The 27836-nt window shown below is 45.3% G+C and overlaps 1 protein-coding gene across 1 annotated transcript; it reads left to right on the forward strand.

The window, feature by feature from the left end:
* Positions 1 to 452: 452 nt before the first annotated feature.
* UPK2 (uroplakin 2) lies at positions 453 to 27836 on the forward strand. The gene is made up of 5 exons (XM_069224795.1): positions 453 to 987; positions 10898 to 11035; positions 18438 to 18588; positions 19639 to 19703; positions 25664 to 27836. Exons 1-5 carry the CDS (start codon positions 927 to 929, stop codon positions 25801 to 25803), a joined length of 555 nt encoding a protein of 184 aa, XP_069080896.1. The 5' UTR covers positions 453 to 926; the 3' UTR covers positions 25804 to 27836.

A 27836-nucleotide genomic window follows, 5' to 3' on the forward strand; every position in this document is an offset into this window, starting at 1 on the left:
GCCCTCGCAGGTGCCATTGCGAGCCCTGCTCTTCACTTCCTTCACGCCCTCGAAAACCCTTCAGTAAATGGCGGGTTTCTCCTTGCTAGGCAGGTGTTTCTGGAAAATGAACCCCTTGCTCTTGCACAGGGTGCGGCGGGGAGGATGAGACACCGAATTCCTCACATTAGGTTCGCAGGGGCGTAAAACATGCACCTGTGCCCAGGGGTCGGAGGCCCTTTTCAGTTTAAGGCCCATGAGCTGCTGTGAGATGTGGGCGTCTCAGGGGGCCCTTACCACATTCTGTTCATTTTACGTTACGCCAACCGTGGAGGAATCTCAAACTCTCTCAACCGTCTCTTTGTGTTGAATGTGTTTTTCACTCTGGTGGAATTTGTCAGTAAACTCTCGACACTCAGGTCCAACCGGATTCCTGGCGAGCCGAGCTCTCGCCTGTGCCGTCGAAACTCACCTGGGGGTCACGTTCACTATCAGCCATACTGAGCCACGGCAGCCACCTGAGTGGTTGTTTCCCTCTGTAGTTCTGTAGCGAATAACTTTCTTTAGCGCCTCGCTGCATCCAGGGCTAAGAATTGTTCACAGTGCCTTGAGGTACCAAGGGCGAACGAAGAATCGAATATAGCTCGTTGTGGCACCCATCTAAAGAAGCTCGCCTCATCCGAGCCAAAGAGTTGCTTACATCGTCCCGCTGTATTTGAAGCATAGAATCGTCTACTATAGTATCTTGAAAGTATAGTGCCTCGCAGCTGCCTGAGCATCAGCTCTTCCCGTCCTTCTTCTAACGTCGAGAGCGAACCTGGAGAGGGTTTCCACTGTATTGTCCCCGTTCTCTTGCCTGGGACCATCTCCTCTCCACCAGGACCACCTCGAAGCCGACGCTCCTTTTCCTGAAGGAAAATTCAAGGATTCCTGCAGCCCTGGCCTCCATGTCGCTCACTACAACGCTTTCAGCCCTCCTGCTGCTGGCCGTGGCCAGCAACGTCCAGGGTAAGTCACTCCTCCGTTTCTGGTGTTTATGTTAGGTTCAGTCAGACACGCCTGGCACAGCATCGGGCCCGTAAGGCAGAGCAAGCTTCCTCCCAGACCCGCGAGAAAGCAGCGCCACTCGAGCAGAAATGGCCCAGCATGTGCGGCAAAATTTCAAGGCACAGAGGGGACAGTGTAAGACTCACTCACCCAGGACAGGTGCAGCACGGGGAGGGCAGTGCATGCCGCAGTCCCGCAGACAATAGCGGTTCAAGCTTCAGCCACTTCCTGGGCAGTTCTGTAACTGTAGAGGCCGCAGCAACGCAAGCTTCCAACATGCACAAAAACAAGCGAGCAGTATCGGGACTAACTGTCCTCACACACACCAACACACCCAGCAGATGCAGTATAGCCAGCACCCATGGCCGGGCAAGACACCCTCACACACACACTGTGTAATACAGGCAGCAGATGTGTCAGCTTCCCAAATCATAGAAAGCAGGCACAGGAAGGCGAGCAGTGGAACAGGCTTCTCTCACACACTAGAGGTACCGTAGAGATAACAGTAGTCATGCCTCCCAACCGTTTGAGTCTCCAAGGTGGGTGGGATTAAGTCGTTTTAGAGGGCAGCTCCATTAAATTCAATACATTTGAAGCATTGCTGGGAGGGTGAGAACGATTTCCAAGTGTGTATGTGCTCACTGTAGTCTATGGAAGGTATTTTGCTTGTTTGGCGGTGAAGCCGAGTCCAAGCAGAGTAATTACCTCCAAAAGATGATGAGTTGAGAGATAATGCAACCAATGAGTTTCCTCCTTGCAATTAGGGACTTTTTTTTTCATGCCTGTGTCCACCTTCCTTGCAAGGCGGAACCGGAAGCAAAAGTCAGTGCCGAACGCTCCGTCACAGGGCGGGGCTCCTGCCACTGTGACCCGCAGTACTGGGGTACGGATCATGGCTGAGTCATGGTTTGCGACAAAGGAGCCCGCTGAGACTCCACCAGTGAAAGCTCAGCAGTTCCCCGACTTCTAAATGTGCAGGGGGAACCGCAGGTCCCTCTGCCTTGGCCCTAAATGACTCACAAGTTTAGAGTCTTTCAATCCAAAGATTTCCAGACCAGAGATAGTTTAAAGCATCCACGTTAGATGCTAACAAGGGTAGCACTTGTCAGTTCGTGTAGATTTCACTTGCCTGTATAGAGGTTGATTTGTAAACTTCATGCACAAATGGCCTAGAAGAGGACATGATGACAACGTTAACTGAACAGGGCAGAGAGATGCTGGTTTTGCCCGTGGTCCAGTGGCCCAAACCACAGCCGTGTGCTCCTGCATTGGGCTATTGTTCATGGCTCCCTGGCAGCCACCAGTACATATACGTATTCACACAAGACCTTGATGTGCAAGGGCCAGTCCCTCTGAACAAAGCACACAAGTTAAGTAAGTGAAGGTTGTGAAGGAGAATTCGGCCTCATCATTAATCAGAAGATTACATATTGGAAGTAGATATTGTAGGTAGGAAACTCTGAGTACCATTAGTCCAGCAGGTTGATCGTATAGTAGGACGGTCGTAGGGTTACTGCGATCTCTGAAACTTGTAAAGGATCTTTGGAACTAAAGGCGTTGTTGAAAAAAACTATAATCACTTCTCTAGCCAGCCAATCTTTAGACCACTCCACATAAAGCTCGGCCCTTTCCAAACCTGTGAACCATATGTTTTACACTTGGAATAGATGTGATGGTGAAAATCTTCATTTGTTGTCAGCGTGTCACCTGAATGATCGAACTGAGAACTCTCATGTTCAGCTCTCACAAATGAAGACACTGAGCGTGTCAGCTCCACACCGTTCAATATGATACACAAAGACGAATTCTTGAGGAATGTCCCACTCCGAGCCAGAAGAGGGATGCTAAGTTAGAACCTCCCTGATTTCTGGTGAACTATGTAGCTGTAGAACTTAGGCATGGGTGTACTTTCTTTTTGTTTTGCTAAACAGCCAGGGTTCATGGAAGTTCTTTTTGTGTTCTATGAAGCAGGAAAACTATGCTAAAGGTAAACTATTATGCATTTTGTTTTGTGAACGTTTCAGCATTTCATAGTTGCTCTTGGAGCAACTCGTGTTTTTCATTTTGGCATAATATTTCACCCATATATAGCATTGTGGTCCACGTGTATCATTTTATTAAACACATCTTTATTGGGATATTTTGTTTTACATTCCTGTATGGATAGCCATATCATTAAGAAACAATGCTTGCAAATGCCGTAGCAACCCCATTAAACAACATTCGACCAATTCAGAAAGGCAATTTTTCTCAAACATTATATGTATGTTAGTACGAGGGTCGTCACCCAACAAGGGAATCAACGGGTCGTGGTGTGCCTTAACCTTGTCTATCACTAGTAAGCAGCACATCCTAAGATTATAAAATGGGACGAGGAAGATAAGGGAATGGTGAAGGGAGGAAAAGGACCTCGGTGAAACCAAGGCTGATCGCTCTAAGAAGGTAATAGTGAGGTGCATGGGCTTACTGTGGAAAAATTCAGTAGCACCAGTGGGCTAATGGTCAAATAACGTGAACAGAGCTGATAATGTGCTCTTAATAGGAAAAAAACGTACATAGTTGTTTATAAGAATGCTATGTAATTTCTGGAAGGGTGCGGAACTGTGTCATCCTCATTTATTACATAATTGGTGTCACCCCGTAGACTGACATCAAACACCTCATATCCTTACTAGCCGGTTTACCCAATGAAAATTGTACCTAAGTACCCTCAGGACGACAGGTGCTCGTCCGCTTCAGGGGTATAAAAAATGGTGTTTGCAAAGACCATGAACAGCCATGACCATATCATTCCATTATTTTCAATGTGCATCAAGAAGTTGTCTGAAACCAGCAGGGATCAGAGACTATAATTGATAATCCTTCTAGATCGAGTGAGCCGACGGTGTTGGGTTCCTAAGAATCCTGCAGTTAGCCAATCACTTCTGAATGGTGGGCAACTAAAAGAAAACTCGATTGCCACTGTATTCCACTGAAGGTGGAGAACAGAAATAGCAGTCGGCAATGGACGGCTAGGAGATGCTCCCATGCAATGTCTAGTTGTCTAGGATTTGGAGTAAAGGGTGTACATGAGGCATTTGATAGACCGCGTCTCTCATGAGGACGAAGGGCAGGTAACACACCATTGATACTTATTCACCTCCAAAAATACAGCCATGACACCATGGGTGAAAAATACTGCTTCATTTTCTTACTGACTTTTGGGGTCTGAGCCCACTTTCTGTAGTTAAGGGTGTCGTAGCTCAAGGACAAGAGCTCACATGTTTATCAACTCAAATACCGATGAGAGAGGACTTAAGAGGCGGCAGGCTCCATGCAAGGAGGAGGCACTTAGCCTTTTGCCTTCAGCTTAGAACAATATCAGTGATCTTCCTGAGATAATAGCCTCCTCCACAGTTATTGGTTCAAGGTGGAGGAACATGATGAGAGAAAGGGCAATTAAAGCCTATTAACTCTAAATAGTCTGTGAATAATGAGGGTACTGGCATGCTAATGTAATAGAACATATCAACAAATAACCACATCCACTGCCTCCTTATAACATAAAATGTGAGGAAATGGAGTGTATTATATGGTGTGCGTGTGCAACCTCGTTGTGTAATACACTTACCAACCCTTTAGGACCCTTAGATTTCTTCTGTTAAACCCTTAGCTCAATCCTGGGTATCTGTGGCCGCTGAGCAGCGAGACTTACACAGAGGAACAGGTGTAAAGTCTTTAAACAGCACCAAAACAATCAAAGAGAAAATCCACACAGCACTCATGAAATCCCAAACCAATTTATAAAAATAGCTTGTACTTTTACAATACTTTAGACACTATAATGACAAAGTTCCACCTGAGGGTTTTGAAGATATAGATTTTACAAATAATAATAAATCAGTGCAATTTCATTCAACTGCAAACAAGCCTTGTCAAAGTCAATGAATTGGATACAGAAACTTTTTCAAAGAAAACATAGGTAAGGCTGTTCGAGCAGTAGCAGCACCTCCCCCTCTCTTTTCCCCATCCCCTCCTCAGCACCTTGAGACCCTCACGGGTGAGTAGTGCGCTTTACAAATTCCTGATTGATTGATTGGTTGATTAAGTGTTACTTCGGTTGGTTAGAAGTAAGTGGGGTGACCAATTCCAACAGGGAGCTAGACAGTAGGACTTGCAAGATCCCCAAGAACAGTCCTTCAGCAGTTCCAGGCAATCTGTGTGGCAATGTATTCCTATGGATGGTCCTGGTGAAACGTATGAAGGATGCTGAAGATGCTCAAAAGATGCTTGGATGTGACACAGTTGACAGGGGACTTTCTCCAGGGATTCCTCGGCCCACCAAGATGGTGAAGTGGTCCTGTTTGCATGTTCGACATCCCACAAAGTCCTCTCCACTGGACTGCCAGTCGCCGTTTGTCATGGTCACAGGCCAATCATTCCTCATTCTTCTGAGGGCCCAGCAACTCTCCAACAGCACTCCTGGGCCCAGTGAACTTGGGTACAACTCTGTGCATCAGGTCTTGGTCCTCAGTGCTCCCGGCAGTGGTGGTAGCGGCTTCAAGACTTTGAACTACCAACTTGCCTCAGCAAGCTGCTTCAGCTGTTGTGTCCCTGTGCTACGAATAGAAGCCCAGTTGACTGGCCCTTGGAGTTCTCTTGGCTTGACTGGGCTTTGGAGAGAGCTTCTCCGTCAGCAAGACAGGCACAGTCCCTCTCTTTACTAGCCACCAGGTGCATAAGACACAGTCCTTGTTGGTGCAGCCTCTCTTTGCTGGCTGCTTGGTGCAGCAGGGCAGTCCTTCTTTAGTCTTTCCAAGCCGGTCAAGTTCTGAGGTCTGAATGTCTAGGGTGCCTTATGTATGGGCGGGCAGAATCTTCCGGAATTTGATTCTGCAAAATTACATTCAAGTTCATCAAGCTCCAGTGAAATTCCACAGTGGGGAGGAGTGGGCATTTGGAGGTATTTTCATAGTGCAAAATAAGCAGTCATGTTCAAAAATAGATGCAAGGATGCATTTTGCACCAAGAAAATAATGCAGCTGAAGCCCACTCTGCCCTTACATACAAGACAGTGCCAATTGGTATGCATTTGTTTCTAAAGTTTAGAAAACACTGCATGTCACTCTCCAGTGCATACACCTCTGCACCCTTACATACTGAGCAGTAACCACTGCAGAATCTGTAAGGTTGCAGAAGGGTAGGCACTGCGGCGATTTTAAAAGAGGGCAGGAAGAGGGAGCAGTCCCTCTGTGTTTAAATGCTCCTGCAGTTTTTTTTAAAGGTAGAGGCATGTTTAAAACCACTGCAGTGGTTTTTAAACACAGAGGACCTGCTTCCTCTTACCGTCCTGTTTCAAAATCACTGCAATGCATACCTCTCGGCACCCTTACAGTAATGATTGCAGAGTATGCAAGAGCACCAAGGGGTAAGCACTGCAATACAAACCCCCACCATGCCCTTAAATACTCTGCAGTAATTAGCGCAGATTATTCAAGGGCGCCGAGTGCTGTGACCACAGTGGTTGTTTGTTTCTAAACAAGGACGCAAGAAGGAGCAGTCTCTCTACGTTTAAAAACACTGCAGATGAATCTTTAATCTGCAGTGATTTTGAAACATAGCCAAACTGCTCTCTTAGAAACAAAACATTACTGCAGATTAATACAGCCAGTGGAGCGGCATAATTTTAAGGTAATTCTGCGTTATAAGAGTAATAGAAAATTAACATACTCCTCTAATTTCACGTTACAATTAATCATTCCGCTGAGGCCTACTCTTAAGCTTGGAAAATGTAGGATTCAGTTGGTAGCAAATGGGCTAGCAGGTTGCCTCCCACGTAGTGACCACTTCCTGTGGAGTGTGTCATCTAGCTTTCCCAGGATGTGCCATTCTCCACACTCCCAAAATGGTGAGACCCCTTATCCTGGTGTACAGACCTCCCTAGCCCACTCAGGGGTGTGGCTTCCTCAGGGCTACACGCTCCTGGGGAAACCAGGAAAAACTTAGGGTTGACCATAGAAAAAAGAAGAATTTCCTTAAACATAGCATAACATAACACAACTGAACATATCATATCCGTATCTGTAAAGCACGCATTCACTATTGGGTCTCTTTGTGCGGAAATTAAAGATGTTTCACGTCTGTTTTGTGAGACTGAACACAGAATACTGACAAACATTAGTTAGTGCCAGGAATCTACATTTTTGATTGGCTGAGCAAATATCTACATTCCATTCAGAAAGCAAACCCAATTTACTTCACAGTTTTACAAATGCTTCATAGTGGTGTAAAATCCAGAACTTCGACCCCCCAAGCATTCCAACTCAGACAGGAAGCATAAAGAGAAAGAAAGCTGGAGAAAGAAAGGAAAGCACACTGGCGGGCCAGCGAGACACTGCAGTACAGGAATCGCTGAGCACGAGAAGCAGGTTACCTCGTGCACACTGACCAGCAGAGCAAAGCATTGACAAAGCCAATGCTGTGCAGCACGGCTAAAAAATAAAAAAGCCTTTGACGCAGTTGCCTGTCATTTTGTAGGCAAGCACACCACTCATGTGAGCGCCAAAATAACATAGGAACTATATTGTTCTGTTTAGTTACCTATCCAAGCAGGAAAGATAACTACAAAAAAAAAAAAAAAATGTGAAAGCATTAAAAAAAAAATGCGTGGGGGAAGCAACATGGGGTCGGGCGAAAGCAATGCTGAAGGTTGGAAGCAACGTGAGGGCTCTGGGTAGGGGTGGAGAAGCAATGGGTGAGAGTGCATCATGGAGCAGGCAGGGTAGAAGGATACATGCGAGCAGGCAACAGAGGAGCATGGGAGGAGAAGATGCAAAGGACGCGCAAGGAGGGTGCAGGAGGGAGAAGCTAAATGGAGCGTGGGGTTGAGAGGAAAAGCAACAGGCAGGAGAGCAGCGCGGCCGAGGCGGAGTGAAGCATACGGGTGTGAAAGCAACAGGGGATTGTACGAAGTTTAGCGCAACATGGAGAGCTGTCTCAATCAGTTCATTGATGTTACTTCCTGTGCTATCATTAAAGTAAAAGGTTGCCTTCAGTGCTTGTAAGGAAATGCCTCCTTGGCATGGTTACCCCCTGACTTTTTGCCTTTGCTGATGCTATGTTTTGAATTGAAAGTGTGCTGAGGCCCGCTAACCAGGCCCCAGCACCAGTGTTCTTTCCCTAACCTGTACTTTTGTATCCACAATTGGCACACCCTGGCATCCAGATAAGTCCCTTGTAAATGGTACCCCTGGTACCAAGGGCCCTGATGCCAAGGAAGGTCTCTAAGGGCTGCAGCATGTCTTATGCCACCCTGGAGACCCCTCACTCAGCACAGACACACTGCTTGCCAGCTTGTGTGTGCTGGTGAGAACCAAACAAGTAAGTCGACATGGCACTCCCCTCAGGGTGCCATGCCAGCCTCTCACTGCCTATGCAGGTATAGATAAGTCACCCCTCTAGCAGGCCTTACAGCCCTAAGGCAGGGTGCACTATACCATAGGTGAGGGCACCAGTGCATGAGCACTGTGCCCCTACAGTGTCTAAGCAATACCTTAGACATTGTAAGTGAAGGGTAGCCATAAGAGTATATGGTCTGGGAGTCTGTTTTACACGAACTCCACAGCACCATAGTGGCTACACTGAAAACTGGGAAGTTTGGTATCAAACTTCTCAGCACAATAAATGCACACTGATGCCAGTGTACATTTTATTGTAAAATACACCCCAGAGGGCACCTTAGAGATGCCCCCTGAAACCTTAACCGACTATCTGTGTAGGCTGACTGGTTCCAGCAGCCTGCCACAACCGAGACATGTTGCTGGCCCCATGGGGAGAGTGCCTTTGTCACTCTGAGGCCAGTAACAAAGCCTGCACTGGGTGGAGATGCTAACACCTCCCCCAGGCAGGAGCTGTCACACCTGGCGGTGAGCCTCAAAGGCTCACCCCTTTGTGCCAGCACCGCAGGACACTCCAGCTAGTGGAGTTGCCCGCCCCCTCCGGCCACGGCCCCCACTTTTGGCGGCAAGGCCAGAGAAAATAATGAGAATAACAAGGAGGAGTCACTGGCCAGTCAGGATAGCCCCTAAGGTGTCCTGAGCTGAAGTGACTCTAACTTTTAGAAATCCTCCATCTTGCAGATGGAGGATTCCCCAATAGGATTAGGGATGTGACCCCCTCCCCTTGGGAGGAGGCACAAAGAGGGTGTACCCACCCTCAGGGCTAGTAGCCATTGGCTACTAACCCCCCAGACCTAAACACGCCCTTAAATTTAGTATTTAAGGGCTTCCCTGAACCTAAAACTTTAGATTCCTGAAACTACAAGAAGAAGAAGACTGCTGAGCTGAAAAACCCCTGCAGAGGAAGAACAGAAGACACCAACTGCTTTGGCCCCAGACTTACCGGCCTGTCTCCTGCCTTCCAAGGAAACCTGCTCCAGCGACGCTTTCCAAGGGACCAGCGACCTCTGAATCCTCTGAGGACTGCCCTGCTTCAAGAAAGACAAGAAACTCCCGAGGACAGCGGCACTGCTCCAAAAGAACTGCAACTTTGTTTCAAGGAGCAGATTTAAAGACCCCTGCAACTCCCCGCAAGAAGCGTGAGACTTGCAACACTGCACCCGGCGACCCCGACTCGACTGGTGGAGAACCAACACCTCAGGGAGGACCCTCCGGCGACTCCGAGACCGTGAGTAACCAAAGTTGTACCCCCTGAGCCCCCACAGCGACGCCTGCAGAGGGAATCCCGAGGCTCCCCCTGACCGCGACTGCCTGAACTCCATTTCCCGACGGCTGGAAAAGACCCTGCACCCGCAGCCCCCAGCACCTAAAGGAACGGAAATCCTGTGCAGAAGTGACCCCCAGGAGGCCCTCTCCCTTGCCCAAGTGGTGGCTACCCCGAGGAGCCCACCCTTGCCTGCCTGCAACGCTGAAGAGATCCCTTGATCTCTCATTGAAAACCATTGTAAACCAGACGCGTGTTTGCACGCTGCACCCGGCCGCCCCCAAGCTGCTGAGGGTGTACTTTTTGTGCTGACTTGTGTCCCCCCCGGTGCCCTACAAAACCCCCCTGGTCTGCCTTCCGAAGACGCGGGTACTTACATGCTTGCAGACTGGAACCGGGGCACCCCCTTCTCTCCATTGAAGCCTATGTGTTTTGGGCACCTCTTTGACCTCTGTACCTGACCGGCCCTGAGCTGCTGGTGTGGTAACTTTGGGGTTGCTCTGAACCCCCAACGGTGGGCTACCTTGGACCAAAAACTGAAACCTGTAAGTGACTTACTTACCTGTGAAACCTAACAATACTTTACCTCCCCCAGGAACTGTGAAAATTGCACTGTGTCCACTTTTAAAACAGCTTATTGTGTTTTATGTAAAAAGTATACATGCTAATGTAATGATTCAAAGTTCCTAAAGTACTTACCTGCAATACCTTTCAAATGAGATATTACATGTAGAATTTGAACCTGTGGTTCTTAAAATAAACTAAGAAAATATATTTTTCTATAACAAAACCTATTGGCTGGATTTGTCTCTGAGTGTGTGTTCCTCATTTATTGCCTGTGTGTATGTACAACAAATGCTTAACACTACTCCTTTGATAAGCCTACTGCTCGACCACACTACCACAAAATAGAGCATTAGTATTATCTCTTTTTGCCACTATCTTACCTCTAAGGGGAACCCTTGGACTCTGTGCATACTATTCCTTACTTTGAAATAGTACATACAGAGCCAACTTCCTACAGTGCTTAATTTGTGCTTGTTGTTTCGAGTGCAGGAGCATAAAACCCATGGGACAGTGATGAATGCTGGTGAAGTTGGGATGTGGGTGGTCAGAGGGTGAGGGAAAGAATGGGCTCTTCCCTTGTCTCACGAACTTCTCTGTGTTTTAGCTGCAGCCACTTTTCAAACCAACATCACTGAAACCGGCCTCTACACCAAAGAATTTGGAACATTTGCCATTGTGAACTTCCCGCCATGCCAGTACAGCGGTCAGACAGCCGTCCTGAAGATCAACTCCTCCTTAACGCGTGAGTGTCCTGTGCTAGCGCAACGCACAGAGAAATGACGCAACTGGACAGTACGACGAGCTAAGTGGGGTAACTGGATAGCGGGCACAACATACTAACAGAGTAGCGGGCACAACATACTAACAGTGTGGCCTGCAGGTACAGACAGACACTGAACAGAGCAGATAGGGGTAAATGTAAAACACATACTGTCAAAACCAACACAGGACATTTTACCACTGTTGTTAAGGACCAGTGGACTTTTCATGCAGAAGATAGGGACAAACGGACAGGTTGAACTGTAGATAGCACACGGACAGTGTGCACAGCTGACAGGGACGCATGCATTGTGCATGTAGCCCATTCGGAGAAGCAGATCGTGTGCATGGTAGATAGCGATTAACAGACAGTGCACACAGTTGTTAAGGACCAGCTGACATTACATCTTGCTGACAAAAGCAACCAGAGAATGTGAGCAGATGATAACAGCAAAGAGACAATGCCCACAGCTGATGTTCATAGCTGTTGGAGACAAAAAACAAGGGGCATAGCCGCTAGAGAAAAACGTCCAGGGAACAAGGTCTATCGGGGCAATCGGACAGTGCAAACAGCTCAGGGAAAAGGACATCTATTACACACACCTATTGGAGCCACACATACAATAACCTCTGCTAATAAGGGCAAGCAAACACTGAGCTTAACTATTAGACCCAAACAATTTGCATTGTTGCTAAAGGTAGCAAACTAGCATAACTGGTAGAGACAAACCAACAATGGGCATAGTTGCTGGAGAAAAGTTTACAGTGTGGTTAACAAATGTTAACCCCTTCGCTGCCAGGCCTTTTCCCCCTCCTGTGCAAAGCCTTTTTTTGGCTATTTGGGGTAGTTCGCGCTTAGGGCCTCATAACATTTTGTCCACGTAAGCTACCAATGCCAAATTTGCGTCCTTTTTTCCCAACATCCTAGGGATTCGAGAGGTACCCAGAGTTTGTGGGTTCTCCAGGAGGAGACCAACAAATTAGTCAAAATACAGCAAAAATTTCGTTTTTTTTCAAAACAATGGGGAAAAAGTGCTGCAGAACAAAGCATGTGGTTTTCCCCTGAAAATGGCATCAACAAAGGGTTTGCTGTGCTAAAATCACCATCTTCCCAGTTTTCAGGAACAGGCAGACTTGAATCACAAAACCACATTTTTCAACACAATTTTGGCATTTTACTGGGACATACCCCACTTCCAGTTAGTGACAGTTATGGGTGTGAAAGCAATGCTGGATCCTAGGCAGCTAAACATTTCTGAAAAGTAGACAACATTCGGAATTCAGCAAGGGGTCATTTGTGTCGGTGCTTCAAGGTTTTCCTACAGAAAGTAACAGCTAAAATAAAAAAATATTGAAATTGAGGTGAAAAAAGAGCCATTTCTTTCCACACTTTCCTCTATAACTTTTTCTAGCTATGGTAGATTTTTGAAAGCAATATACTGTTACGTCTGCTGGACTCTTCTAGTTGCGGGGATATATATTGGGCTTGTAGGTTTATCAAGAACCCTAGGTACCCAGAGCCAATAAAGGAGTTGCACCTTGCAATGGGTTTTCATTGTATACCGGGTAAACAGCAATTCATTTGGTGAAATAGAAAGAGTGAAAAATAGGTATCAAGTAAACCTTTATATTTCCAAAATGTGCAACAGATAAGGTGTTGAGAAGCAGTGAATTCCAGTATCCCCATACTAGCATACTAACATGTGAATTATAGGGCATTTCAAAACAGACATCTTTTTTACTCTCTGTCTTACATTTGGAAGGAAAACATTTAGAGAAAGACAAGGGGCAATAACACTTGTTCTTCTACTCTAGAATCTGAGAGAAGCCACAAACATTCTTCTACTCAGCGTTACCCCAGGTCTCCCGATAAAAATGGTACCTCCCTTGTATTGGTAGGCCTAGTGCCAGTGACAGAAAACGCCCCAAAATGCAATATGGACATATAAATTTTTACATTGACAACTGATGTGTTTTTTTGAAAGTGCCTAGCTGTGGATTTTGGTCTCTAGCTCACCTGGTACATAGGAAAACCTACCAAACCTACACATTTTTTTAAACTAGACACCTAGGGGAACCCAGGATGGGGTAACTGGTGGCGCTCTCACTAGGTTCTGTTACCCAGAATCCTTTGCAAACCTCAAAATGTGGCAAAAAAAACACTCTTTTCTCACATTTCGGTGATAGAAAGTTCTGGAATTTCAGAGGAGCCACAATTTTCCTTCCACCCAGCATTCCACCAAGTCTCCCGATAAAAATCGTACCTCACTTGTGTGAGTAGGCCTAGTGCCCGTGACCGGAAATGCCCCAAAAAACAAACACAACATGGACACATCACATTTTCCAAAAGAACACTGACCTGTTTTTTGCAAAGGGCCTAGTTGTGGATTTTGGCATCTAGCTCATCCGGCACCTAGGAAAACCTAGCAAACATGGACATTTCTGAAAACTAGACACCTAGGGAAACCCAGGATGGAGTAACTTGTGGCGCTTTCACCAGGTTCTGTTACCCAGAATCCTTAGCAAACCTCAAAACTTGACAAACAAAATACTTTTCCTCAAATTTTGGTGTTCAAAGTTCTGGAATCTGAGGGGAGCCACGAACATCTTTCTACTCAGCATTGCCCCAGGTCTCCTGATAAAAATGGTACCTCACTTGTGTTGGTAAAACTGCTGCCCGCAACAGGAAATCCCCCAAAACACTACATGGAGACATCAAAATGATCAAATACAAAACCACCTGTTTTTGCGGGGGCACCTGCGTTTTTGGTCCCGGGCTCAGCAGCCTTCTAGGGAAACCTACCAAACCCAGACATTTCTGAAAACTAGACACCTGAGGGAGTCCTGGGAGGTGTGGCTTGCGTGGATCCCCTAGTGTTTGTCTTACACAGAATCCTTTGCAAACCTCAAATTTAGCTAAAAAATCATATTTTTCCCACATTTCTGTGTGGGATCACCGCACCGGCACAATTTTCCTACCACCCAACCTTCCCCTCAGTCTCCCGATAAAAATGATACCTCACTTGTGTAGATGGGCCAAGTGCCTGTGACAGGGAAGAGCCAAAAACATGTCAAAATTGAGGGGGAACCAAAGTGGGTCCAAAAGGGCAGCTTGAAAAAAAAGTTTTTAGGCTGACAAGTGGGGCAGAATTTTTATCGGTATGGATGCACCAATGCTGGGTGGTAGGAATTTTGTGGATACCTGCAGATTCTGGAAGGTTCCATCACATAAAATGGGTGATTTCAAGCAAAGTTGGAAGTTTGCAGGGCATTGTGGATAAGAAAATGGTGTGGTGCATGTGAAACACACCACCCTGAACTCACCCAGATGTTTAGTTTTCAGGGGGGCAGAAATGGGCTAAAATAAAATTGCCCCCTAGGGGAACAACCCTTACCAAGGGGTCACTCCCCATCTGTTAAAAAAAACAAAAAATCCCTGGTGCCTAGTGGTTTCGGGGCAGATAAGCCTAATTAAAATAGGCTGATCTGTCCCCAAGGGGGGGGTCAGAAATTGTCTAAAATAAATTTGCCCTCCCCCCCAGGGGAGCGACCCTTGCCTAAGGGGTCACTCCCCTTTTGTGAAATTGTTGCAGAAAAAAAAACCCTGGTGTCTGGTGGCCTAAGAACAATTTACCCACCGGGGAGTGACCCTTCCCTAAGGGGTCGTCTCCCCCGTAAAAAACACATACATTTTTTTATCCCTGGTGTCTAGTGGCTCCCCTTCATTATTTATAAAAAAAATATAAAAAACTCCCTGGTGTCTGGTGGTTTCTGCCCACTATGGAGGTGCATTGGCCTAATAATAATAGGCCGATCTGCCCCCAGGGGGGACAGATATGGCCTAAAAACAATTTACCCCTCGGGAGCGACCCTTCCCTAAGAGGTCGCCCCCCCCTGTACAAAACACATAAAAAAATTATCGCTGGTGTCTAGTGGCTCCTCCTCACCCCCAGGGGCAGATCAGCCTAATTAAAATAGGCCGATCTGCCCCCGTGGGGGCAGAAAAAGACTAATAAAAAATTGCCCCCCAGGGGAGCGACTCTTGTCCAAGGGGTTGCTCCCCTTCATTATTTATAAAAACAAAATCAAAAAAACTCCCTGGTGTCTAGTGGGTATTTTTGCAGCCCGATCGCTTTACGATTGGGCTGCAGAAATGCTCAGAAAGAAATGAAAGGAAAGGCCTTTCCCTTCCTTTCATGTGTCTCTGTCCGCCACCACCCCCCCATTGGAAGAGAACTGCAAGTATTTCTCTCGCAATTGCGCGCTGACGTCATCAGTCTTCACAGTGGGGGTCTGGGGTGGAAAGGGAAGCGATTCCCCCTCCATCCCTGCCCAGGGTAGAGGGGTGAGAGGCCCTCTAGGGGAGTGCTATCGTTTCCCCTGAGGGCCAGTACCAGGATGTAAAGGTTACATCCGTGGCGCCCCAGCGCTGCGCCACTGGACGTAATCATTACGTCTGTGGCATGAAAGGAGTTATTAAAGAGAAACACAAAATGGGCATATCAAATGATGAACTTAATGTTTGGAGACAAGTCAATAATGGGTATAGCTGCTAGAGACAATCAAATGATGAATTTAGGGCCAAATTTACCAGCATTTGGCACAGGGCTGTGCAGCAAGGCATCTGGCTACGCTGCCGTGCGTCAAAAGGAAAGGGCGGGAATGTGCCATATATATGCGATACAGCGCATTCTTGTCCCTTCCAACTGCTCTTGTGTCATTTTGACTGCCTAGCGCCAACGCAGGCACCCTTGCACCATGGTCTGCGTTGTTGGCAGGAATATTTTTGTGCAGGAAGGGGTACTTTCTTGCACAAAAACAATCATAGGAGGACTTTTCCTCTTTCTATGAATGCTGCAAAATGCAGCACACATAGAAAGAGACAGAAATGAGGAGAAATGAAAATAGTTCTCCTTGTCGCGCCTCCCCTGGGGAGGCGTAAGGTTTGGTGCATACCCAGGTTTACAGGCTCTTGTAAATCTGGGTATGGGTCAAAATCCATGGGTGTTGCATGAGAAAACTCACCAAAACGCCCATGGAATGTCTCCCTGGAGCAGAGTAAGGCAACGCAGCGATTTGCATTGTCTTGCCTTATCCCATATCTATGAGACCATTCAAAGTCACACATAGTGGCTTTTGCATGGACTCATAGATATGGTTGAGAGGTTTGCACCAAAGTGACGCAACAGCGGCACAGGCCTCTCATAAATATGCACCTTAACGTTTAGAGCTAAACCAACAATGGGTACAGCTGCTATAGACAATCAAACAAGGAACTAAGGGCCAGATGTAGCAAATTCCAAATTTGCAATTTGGAAATTGCGAGTCGGTGCGACTCGCAATTTCCGAATCGCAAATTCAGATGCAGAACGGTGTCTCAGACACCGTCTGCGAATCGCAATGGGGTCGCAAAGACCCACCTCATTAATATTAATGAGGTGGGTCGCTTTTTGCGGCCCCATTGCGATTCCCTGCACTCACAGGGATGGTGGCCTGCTGGAGGCAGCAGACCTCCATGTCTGTGATTGCTTTTTAAATAAAGCAGTTTTTAAAATTTATTTTGCAGCCCGTTTTCCTTAAAGTAAAACGAGTTGCAAAATAAAAAAAATAACGAAACCATTTGGTTTCGGTGACCACTGCCTGCTCTGAAAAACCCTTTTTGGCAACATTCACAAAGGGGAAGGGGTCCCATGGGGACCCCTTCCCTTTTGCGAATGGGTTACCACCAGTGTGACACTGGTGGTAACTGCAAATTGATTTGCGACCGCATTCGCGGTCACAAAGCAATTTAGCATAGCGATGCAAGTCGCAAATAGGAAGGGGACACCCCTTCCTATTTGCGAGTCGCATTCACAATTTGCGAGTCGGTACCGACTCGCAAATTGTGAATGAGCATCGCAATCGGCATTTTGCATGGTGCAAACTGCGATTTTCGCAGTTTTCACCATGCAAAAGGCTTGCTACATCTGGCCCTTAATGTTTAAAGACAAACCAACAAAGGGTATAGCTGCTAGAGACAAACAATGTGCGCAACTGTTACAGACAAATAAACAATGGGCATAGTTGCAAGACAGAGACAGGCATACAATTAGCTTAAATGTTAGAGACAAACAGACAGCGGGCAAAACTGTTGGAGACAAATGGATAGAGTATATAGCTTGTCTGACAGGGGGAGAGTTCACACAGCTTATTTGAGACCAAAGAACGAAAGCTGAAAAGAAACATAAGGGAAATTTAAAAAAACACAAGGAAACTGAAAAACCCAAGGGGGGAATTAAGTGGGAAAGAAGAAGGGGATGAAAACAGGGTTTGGGTAAATGATCCCACATCAACCTTTGGGATGGTCAGCCTCAGCAGTGAGCAGTACTTTATTATTTTGTTTTATTATTTCATGAATGCCCCTTCAAAAACACCTGACATATGTTTCGCTCCCTGCAAACATCTTGCTAAATGTGTGCTCCAAAACATAGATGCCGGTTCGAGGTGGGAAACTGGGACTAACACTGGGGACAAGAGACAAAGCACAGGGGAAGTCAACACCCCCTTGTTGCTACATAGACAGATCTTGGAAATCTGAACCCCCTATATATGAGGCCAGGGGTTACCCCCCAAAGCGCCAAACATCTGGGGTAGATAGGAAGGAGACTATGCAGACAAAGTAGACATTTGACCACCAATTAGGTTCCCAATAAGAAAAGCACTGCCAACAAGGTGGTCGCACCCACAGAAAAACGTCTGATCTAGAACCATTTGTTAAGTAAAGGTATTTAGATGTATATGATCTGTGCCAATATTGTTCTGTGATCTTGATTATATGATCTGTGCCAATAATGTTATGTTAATTCGATTATAGGTACTTTGTGCTATTATATGTGGATGGTCGTTTTCCCTGGTTTTAACACAAAACTCAATTAAGACATTTTTTTTAATGTGCTCTTAAATGCGCCTTGTGGGATGTGCTTGGGGGACAACACCCGCTGGCCCTCAATAGTCCTAATCGAAACCCTTGTAAGGGCAATAGTGTTTGCTCATTCTCGAAATCAGTATCTTAGGCGTGGGTCAAAGAGGGGCGTGTGTGGCATTTATATGTTCTAGTTATTCCCTTGACGGAAGGGTGTCTGTAGAGTAAAAGCAATAGTAGTGGTCAATCTTCAGCTCATCTCTCAGAGTTAAAAAATCAGAAAGTGATCCCCCAATATTTGCAGCTGTAGAAGTCAAAAAATTAGAACACCTGCTGCAAAAGCACCCTGTTTGGCCATGTATGGAGAATGTAACAACGTCTCTTGGGGTTGAGTTCGCCAGAATCCTGGACATCATGCCCACTGTCTCAGTAACTCATTCCACTAAAGTTCTCATACCCGGTTTTCCACTCTATTTCCTGACAGGCAAGGAGTTCACCATCTACACAACAGTCCCACAATGCCGCACGAGGCGGGATGCAGGTGCAGTCATTCTCTCAGACAGCACTACCGGCAACATTGTAACCAGAAACATTGGTGTCCGCGTGGAAAACCTGAAATCGAACAATACCTACAGGTGAGTTGGCCCTGCTGGGTTCAGGAATGTAGGAACAGCTAAGGAAACCTAGAAAAATCCATGTACTACATAAGGGAGGCATTGCTCTGAAACAGCGTCACTGCACAGCTTGACTGCAATACTCCCAGCCAGGGGTGCACAGTAGAACATACAGTAACACTCTGGACCCGATTCACAAACTGCACTTTATAGCAAGTTTACATTTTTGAGTAAGCTTCCTATTTTTCAGTACCGCTCTTTTGTAGTACTTTACACTTTTGTAGTAAGTCCAGCATTACACACTGGTACTGCAACCTCCATTATTTTCTATGGGAGACTTTTGCAGTACCTGTTGTTGGCTATGTATAGTGCTGGAATTACTACAAACAATTAAGTTACTACAAAAGAGCAGCTTGTGATTACCAACAAAGTAGTAAATTTACTCAAAAATATAAGCTACTTTTGTGAATCAGGATGTGAATGACTAACCTCAACCTGTGTGGCTACGCAGTGTTACTGAGGTAGTACTCACCGTGCTCATTATGCAGTGCTCACTGTGCAGTGATGCACTGTTACATTGTTATTGTATTATTAATGCATGTCTACCCGCCATTTTCCCTGCCTGTTATTTACAAAGTGAAACCTGCGTAGTCTCCATTTTTAGCCTTCCATTCCTGGTAGTTTAGCCCAAGGTGCATGCATACACCTGGCAGTGGTCATGTGACCTTTCTTAGCGCTTTTGAAACAGATTGCTTCAGCTTTCATAAGCAGAGTTTAAACTCATACTTGTTCTACGCCTGCTCATATTAAGATTCACCAACAATGAGGCAAATGTGCTGTGGAAATGTGTTATGATATAGCACAAGGGTGTCCAACTTAGATGCAGGGGAGAAGTATATATGTCATAACCACTGTGCAAAAGATATCCCTTTACATTCTTTGTGTGCAAAGTTCTCATTTGTGGCTATCTTGAAAACCTTCCTGGACTTACTTTGGACTCTCCTGCAACAACTTAACAGTTGTAACAGTGGAGGGAGCATATGCACTATTAACTGCTCTTGTATTTTGCAGAGCCTCATACAGTATTCCTGAAAGTGGGGCTACAAGCCCTTATATCACCTTCATGACTCGTAACGGTAAGTGCCCATGCAATACTCAATTCTGTGGCAAGGCCTTTTGTTATGTTTTTGTGCCATGCTTCTATCTCATAATATTTTGCAGTATAAACGTATTCTAGATTCACATGCTGTGCTTTATTCCACATCTGGTGGTAGGATACAGAATTGTATCTAAATTACTTTAAAGTTTTATCTTAGAGCGCCTATTGTAGAGGGAGCCATAATCACTCACTGTGAAGTCAGCAGCAACTCCAACATGCCCCAATACTGGATCACCACTCTAGATTCTTTTTTCTTCTCTTGGTGGGTTTGGAAGTAACACAACAGATGCAGAGAAGAGCGTGGAATTCAAGGTGACATCAAGCTATTGCAATGGAAATCCAAGCAACCTGATTTTCGAAGACCAACATCTGACTTCAGTTTCAATGAGACAGGAATATTCTGCAGTCATCGACTAGGTTGAAGAATGACTGTGCTGGGGATTGTTTACTTTGGGGTTCCTCAACGTCATTTTCCGAGTAGACATTGAGAATACTCCAAATGGTGTCTGTTGGAAGTTGTGGTACTGGTTGGGGTGGGAGGGCGAAACCCTACTTAAGCAGCAACCGCAATCTTTGTGAGAGTGAAACACAAGCAAACCCCAGATTAGCCTGTGCTTAACCTCCTGGTAGCTTGGCACAAAATTAGTCAGGCTTAACTTAGAAGCAATATGCAAAGTATTAATGCAGCACTTCAAACAGTACTAATGTGGAAACAACACAAGAAAAATCTCACATCAATTTGAAAACAGAGTTAGCTTTAACAAATTATTTGAGACCAAAGCAACAAAAATCCAATCAGTAGAACCAGTTGTGGAGCATTATGAGATCCCGCGCCGAGGATGCGTTGCACAGCAGTGGTTCCAAAGGGCTTTGAGGGTGTGATGTGAGGTCCTGTGTCGACGTTGAGGATACTGTCCATGAGGAACTTGCAATACGAAGTCCTGCATCAAAGATGCATTGCGCACCGGCTGGTTCCGAAGAAGATTTGAGGCTTGCAATGCAGAGTCCCGCATCATTGTCAAGGATGCCATCGACGAGGGGCTTGCAGTGGGAAGGCCTGCGTCAGCGATGTGTTGCACAGCGTCGGTTCTAAAGCAGAGCTACAAGGAGATGCATTGTGCTGTGTCAATTCTGCCCACAGGACCACAGCTGGGCCAGAAAAGCATCTTCATGTACACTCCCATTGTCCAGAACAGGATTGGCACCACTTGGAGGACAAGACTTACATCAAACTGAGTCAAGGTGCTGGGTTTCAGGTGACTGGAGCCTGTTCTGTTCCTTGGGTTTCTGATGAGGGGGCCAACCAACTGGCCCTTGGAGCACTCTGGTGGTCCTGAAATCAGGATGCAAGCCCAGGCCTTCACTCAGACAGCAGGACGGAGGGCAACAAAGTTGCAGTCTTTCTACCAGAGCAGCACTCCAGTCCTTCTGAGTCTTCCACAGGTCCAGAGGTGTTCTGAAGAGTCAAGGTCTGAGGTCCACTATTTATACCTGGTGATCTCTTTGAAGTAGGAGACATTTCTAGAACTGTCCAACCCCAGAGGTGTTTGGAATGTCCTTCCTCTTTGCCCTAGCCATATTTAATCTAGGGGCACAAAAGACTGGTGACAACCCCTTTGTGAGTGTGCTGTGCAGTGCCTTTGTGATGTGCAAGTGTGGCCCATTCTGCCAACACCTATCTTCCCTTTGCCTCGCTGTCTGGGAGCAATACACAGAGACCAACTGCTTGTTACACCTAGACATGTGACCATGGATACAGGTTACAAGCACCAAACGTTTAGCACAAGAAAATGCCAACTTTCTAAAAGTGGCATTTTCAGAATTGTGACTTAAAATCTAACTTTAGCATTAAGAGGATTTTAAATTACATTTTTTTGGACATCATTCTCGATATCCCCTACCTGCTTCCATTTGAAAGTTATCACTTATTAAATGTAATAAGTTAACTCAGTGTTATCCTATGGGAGAGGCAGACCTTGCAGTAGTGAAAATGAATGTAAGAGTTGTTCATTACAAGAACATGTATGTAAAAGTTAAAAGTACATGTCCAGCATTTTTACATACACTGCACCCTGCACTTTGGGCTGTCTAGGGCCTACCCTAGGGGTGGGTTTTGTGTATTGAAAAGTAAGGTTTAGGCCTGGCAAAAGGTTTATTTTGCCAGGTAGAAATGGCAGTATCACTGCACACACAGGCTGCAGTGGTAGACCTGAGGCATGTTTAAAAAGGCAACTTAAGTGGATAGTAGAATTAGTGGTGCAGGTCCACTAGGTGCATGTAGTACCAGTTTAATAGTAAATTACATTTGCCAATTGGGAGTATGCCAATGTCACATCTTTAAGGGAGAGAGCACAAGCACTTTAGCCTTGGTTAGCAGTGGTAAAGTTCACAAAGCCAACAAAAACTTGTTCAGAAAACAGGAGGGTGAAGGCAAAATGTTTGGGGCTAAACTTGCAGAAAGGGCCAAGTCCAAAAGCGTCCCAATTGCGTTTGTATCTAATGTCAAATATCCAGTATGCATGCTATGTTTGCTAACTTACCATTACTGAGAAAGTTCTTATGCCACTTCATGTTTTAAAATGTAAACCTAAAACATAAAGAGACATTAAGGCTTGATAAAAAAAATGGAAATATTGATGGATCCTACATTTTAGAACTTGGGAAAACATAATCAGTCCATGGCAGAAATGGGTTTTTCTGAGGATTACGATGGTGGAGAGGCAATCAAAGAGGCCCAGTGGGAACAATGTAGTGACTGTGACACTGAAAAAGCCTCACAAGGCCCTCAAAAAATGCTAGGCCCCCAAAAGCTCAAAGTCATCGGCTGTTGCAGCCCAAAAGATGGCATCCAAGTTGAAGGGAAAACTTTGATTCATCAAGCCAAAGAGTATAAGGCCTTTATAAAATATCTTCACAGTACTTGTTTAAAGGGCCCACTAGATTCAGCTGAGGCTTGTGGTACACCAGTACCCACTGAAACGTGCCTCCATAGACGTGCATGGTTATCTATAACCTGCTTCAGATCAGAGTAACATAATTAAAACGCTTCTTTTTATTTGCACCCTTGTTTGATGGCAACTTTGAAAAAAAGAAAAAAAAGAAATGAAATAGATAGAGCTATGTTGGCATTACAATCTGATTGAGGTTTCAAAATATAAGAAGTGGTTAAGATCATCAAACTGTATTCCATATAGAGCAACACAACAGCTTCTGCCCCACATTTCAAGGCAGTGGCAATAATCTACTATACAAAGGCAGTCCTTTTGTGGAAGAGCTAGTGAAAGAGGACATAGTGCAAGATAGTCCATAACAACTAGTAAATTAATTCATCACTCTGTCCCCACACAATTGTGGAGAACAGGGTAAAGAACTATGGGTCTTAGCTACAAAACATTTTTCCCATTCTCTGTCAATGGGAAAATATGTTAGAACGTTTGAGCCTAAAGGCCTGGTTGAGAGTTTAGCAGACAGGTTACTCCATCACAAATTTGATGAACATCCCCTCTGTCTTATGACAACAGCATTATATCCTGTGGCACTTGTAATAAGGCAGATGCGTTGTTGGTCACATTTGCGACTTAGACTGTAAATAGGGCCTTAACTCTCAAAATGCTGCCTTATCGCAACAGACAAACGGGATCCAAATGGGATCAGATACGGTTATTGTACTGAGTTTGTGATAGAGATTGGAGTTTGTGATGTGAGTTTGAGATGTGTAAGATCACATCACTTTACCACCACTAGAAGAACAAGTATTGGAAAAGCCAATAAGTCTTGCCCGTGGGCCTGTTGGCTTTGTCAATGCTTTTTGGTGATGCTGTACAACATCATTAAAAAGCAAAATGTGTTTTCCCAATGCTATGCAACATTTGCAACAAAAAAAAAGAAAAAGCATGTCATGACGATACTGGCTCCATTGTTATTCAGTGGTAAGATCATGCATCATTACATATTCATTCACATCCATCACCATGCATTCACATGCCTACTAATGACATGAGCTCCATTTGATCAATTTTTATATTTACTGATGTAAGTTAGCAGACACCACTTGGTACTGTAAAAATAAATTTGGCAGTGGGAAAAGCACACAAGGATACAAGTCAGCCAATCAGAGGGATGATAAAGAGGTTATGCATTGGGGAGGAGCAAACACACCAAGAGGAAGGCAAGCTATTGATTAAGAGCAAGTAAATGAGAGTGATAATGACACCAATCAGTGGTAAGCAAGGGGCGGGCCTTAAGACCACTGTAGGTTTTTGGTATTATCCAAAAGAAGCTTTCACCTACAGACACCTAAAAGCTACCTAATAGGTGAGACCTATAAAGAATTCATCCTAAAAGTTGCAAGAGACGAAATAGCAATTCAAGAAAGTCACATGGGAGTGTAGTCCATATACTTTCCAATTGCTAAAGAAGATCTCGTGCTATGACCAATACTTGACTTGCTAGTCTTAAGCAAATTTGTAAAGATCCAAATGATTCTTAAAGAAGTAATTCAACTATTATAAGAGGGCTACCTTTTAGCTACAATCGAGATAAAGTATACATACTTACATATACCAATGCATTGGGCACACCAAAAGTATCCAATTTCCAGTTTTGCAAGGAATGTATTACCAAGTCAACCAGTTAGCTTTTGGAATTAACTATACTGTATGAGTTTAAAAAAATGTCTGTTAGAGCTGGTAGTGCATTTAATGTTGAAAACCACAAAGTATAGTTATATGTAAAGGGAAATTCACATTTACAATGTCAGAAAGATATTCAAAAGATAGTGAATCTGATACTGCGCCAATTGGCGTCCACTAGCGTGGATCTGTAAATAATAAAATTATGGCCCCATCATTCAGTAGGCATATATGGTGATGCATGCGCACACATATGCCATCATGCAGGCGCACGTTTCTAGGAGCAGATCTCAATACATATTTAGCATTGGCCACGACAACCTAAAGAGAATGTTGGCACTGCAGAATTGAATTCACTGTGACAAGATGGCAGCTAGTCAGTTGAGAGGGCACAAGAGCAAAAATTGTGCCGCGTTCAAAGGCCTCATCTCCGAGCACCATTGTAAAACCTGCGGATACACCCCAAATGGGAGTTTTCAGCTCACGCAACACTTTAGTAGGGTTGTCTATAGCTGTCAAGTTGTCCAATATTGGGTCACACGAGGAAAGAGCTGGAGGTCTACCTGCCATACATCCTTCATAACATAACACTTAACACACAATGGCTAAACCGGCTGTGTGTTAAATTGTCCAATATTGGCAGTTAGGAATTCTCTTATGGAAAGTTATCCCTTGGACAACACATATGGGCTGTCTAATATAGGGATATGTGCAGGCGGATGTTTGCTATAGAATGACGAATATGGGATGTCACTAGCGGGATGTTGTTTATGTCATAAAATCGATGATCTGTCAGATGCAGGATGTTGTCTATGGGATGTCGATCATGGCACCTTTGTTTACGCATATAAATAATATGATGACACTAGTTAGATGGCAGTGATGGATTGTCAGTGTTAACAAGATGGTCATGAGTTGCCAGTCATGAGAAGAAGGTAATGGGATGTTGGCTGTGCAATGTTGTCATATTGACTCTGTCTTGGAATGCTGGTCCAGGGTTGTTGGTTGTGGGATGTCAGCGGCTGGATGATGGCGAGTGATGTTAGGCAGTGGGATGTTGGTCTAGAGGATGTCACCTGTGGGATGTTGACTGTGGTATGTCAACCATAGGATGTTGGTCTATGGGATATAGGTCCCATGGGATGCCAGCAGCAAGATGCCAGTCATTACATACAGGGCAATGGAGGTGGGACCATGTGATTAATATCTGTATTATGTAATTCTGTATGGTGTGTCAGCCATGGATTATTAATCAAGCATATTATGAGGGTCTTTCGACTAATGGTCACTTTTTTTCTCTTTGCAGTCCAAAATTTCACAGACATTCCCGACACTATGCGACGCAGTGGGGGTATGGTGGTAATCACAGTGCTACTGTCCATTGCCATGGCCATCCTCATCCTTGGCCTCGTTGGCAGCCTTGTAACTGGTGGCAGTAAGATCTGAAGCCCTGCACTGCTGCAGACTAAGGAACTGTTCTAAGTATCATAAACATCCACTCTCCCTTCAACCCTACTCCCACCTATGTATGCTTTGATTTCTTCTGTGTAGTTGGTGTAATGGTCATTGAGGGAGACAGGCTGTCTGCCGTTAATTAGGGTTCATGTGTTCGTGGCTCCCCATGATTTCTGTCACCCTTGCCTTTGAGTGCCATGTGACTTCACTGGCGACGTGTCTTGCCTAACATCTTTAGGTGTGTGACTGGGCTTATAAGACCGATGGTCATCTAACCCCAGGAATTATTCATGGCTTGTGGTAGTGCTGATTGGGCTACAGCTCCTTCAGGCACGAATACGGCCCCTACTGCTCTCCCCCACTAGTTAAAGAAGAGGCCTGCACATCCTGTCGACAAAGCCCGGTTTTAGGGCCAGATGTAGGAACACAGCAAATTGCGACTTGCAATTTGCGAGTCCGAGCGGCTCGCAAATTGCAACTCACAATTTGCAATGCAGAAAGGTGTCTCAGACACCTTCTGCAACTCGCTATGGGGTTGCAAAGACCCACCTCATTAATATTAATGAGGTGGGTCGCAATTTGCGACCCCATAGCGAGTCTGGGCACTCACGGGGATGGTGGCCTGCTGGAGACAGCAGACCACCATGTCCGTGACTGCTTTTAAATAAAGCAGTCTTTTTTTTTCAAAGTGTAGCCCGTTTTCCTTAAAGGAAAACGAGCTGCACTTTGAAAAAAAAAACGAAACCTTTTGTTTCGGATTTTTTCAGGGCAGGTAGTGGTCCCTTGGACCACTGCCTGCTCTGAAAAAATATTTTCATGTCCAGTCACAAAGGGCAAGGGGTCCCATAGGGACCCCTTCCCGTTTGCGACTGGGTTACCATCCACCTCAAGTGGATGGTAACTGCGAGTCCATTTGCGACCGCTTTCGCAGTCGCAAATGGAATTGCATAGCATTGCGAGTCGCAAATAGGAAGGGAACACCCCTTCCTATTTGCGAGTCAGAAATGCATTTTGCGAGTTGGATCCGACTCGCAAAATGCATTTCTGCATTCCGGTGAGGCTCAAACGCTTTGCTACATCTGGCCCTTAGTCCTTTGCAACTGAAAAGCAAGAAGACAATTCCCAACTTTGGCTTTCTCTTCACAATTATTCAGGACAATGTATCTAGAAATTGGCCAAGTGCTGTAATCCATTATCATTTGCTCCGTCTCTCTATATGTGCCCTAATTTGCATACGTTTTGCCACTGAGAAGTGTTCTATTTCCACCTGCCTTACCTAGGCATATAGATGTAAAGTTGCAGTCAATAATTATCCACTCCAACTCAATAAATGTGTCCCATTACTACCAGCCCTGACACTATAGAAGGATCCTATAAGCATCTGCTTTCACCCCAGATTGGCCTCCGCTTTGACCTTTAAATGTGACTGATAAGCACCTGCCCCTACCTTATAGACGTGTTCTGCTGACACTTGCTATGGCCCTACCGATGTGCCCCTGAAGCACCCGTTTTGACTTATAATTTCATCCCACGAGTGCCTGCTCTGACCGGATGGATGCTTGTCAGCATGAAGGTGTTGTGCAGCAGAAGACCAGCTCACTCCCAAGCCTAAATTGGTCCGGTACAGGCCTTCGCCTAACTACACTGCCACCACCCTACCCATTTTACCAACACCTCTTAGTTCCCCTAGCTCTGGGGCATGTACAGAAAAAGTGCCCTACATTGGACATCGTGGAACCCGGATATTCACACCAACTGCCTGAACAGCAATTCCAGCTAGCCTTGTTTATTGTCACTTGGTCTATTCTAACCTGTACTGTACATACCAAAGCCTTGTCCTGCACATGCACCCAAATCAACCAATTGTACCTTCCATGCCTGTATGAATGCATAATCTTGTAACCGTGCCTTATACCGACATTATATTTTGAGTTCTAAGTGCAATGTATAAACGTACCAGCTGTATGTTATGCTTTCTGTATTTTTAAGGAATGATGCTAATAAAATCAATAGGAATGAAATAA

The sequence above is a fragment of the Pleurodeles waltl genome, chromosome 3_1 (assembly GCF_031143425.1).
Source record: "Pleurodeles waltl isolate 20211129_DDA chromosome 3_1, aPleWal1.hap1.20221129, whole genome shotgun sequence".
Classification (NCBI taxonomy): Eukaryota; Metazoa; Chordata; class Amphibia; order Caudata; family Salamandridae; genus Pleurodeles; species Pleurodeles waltl.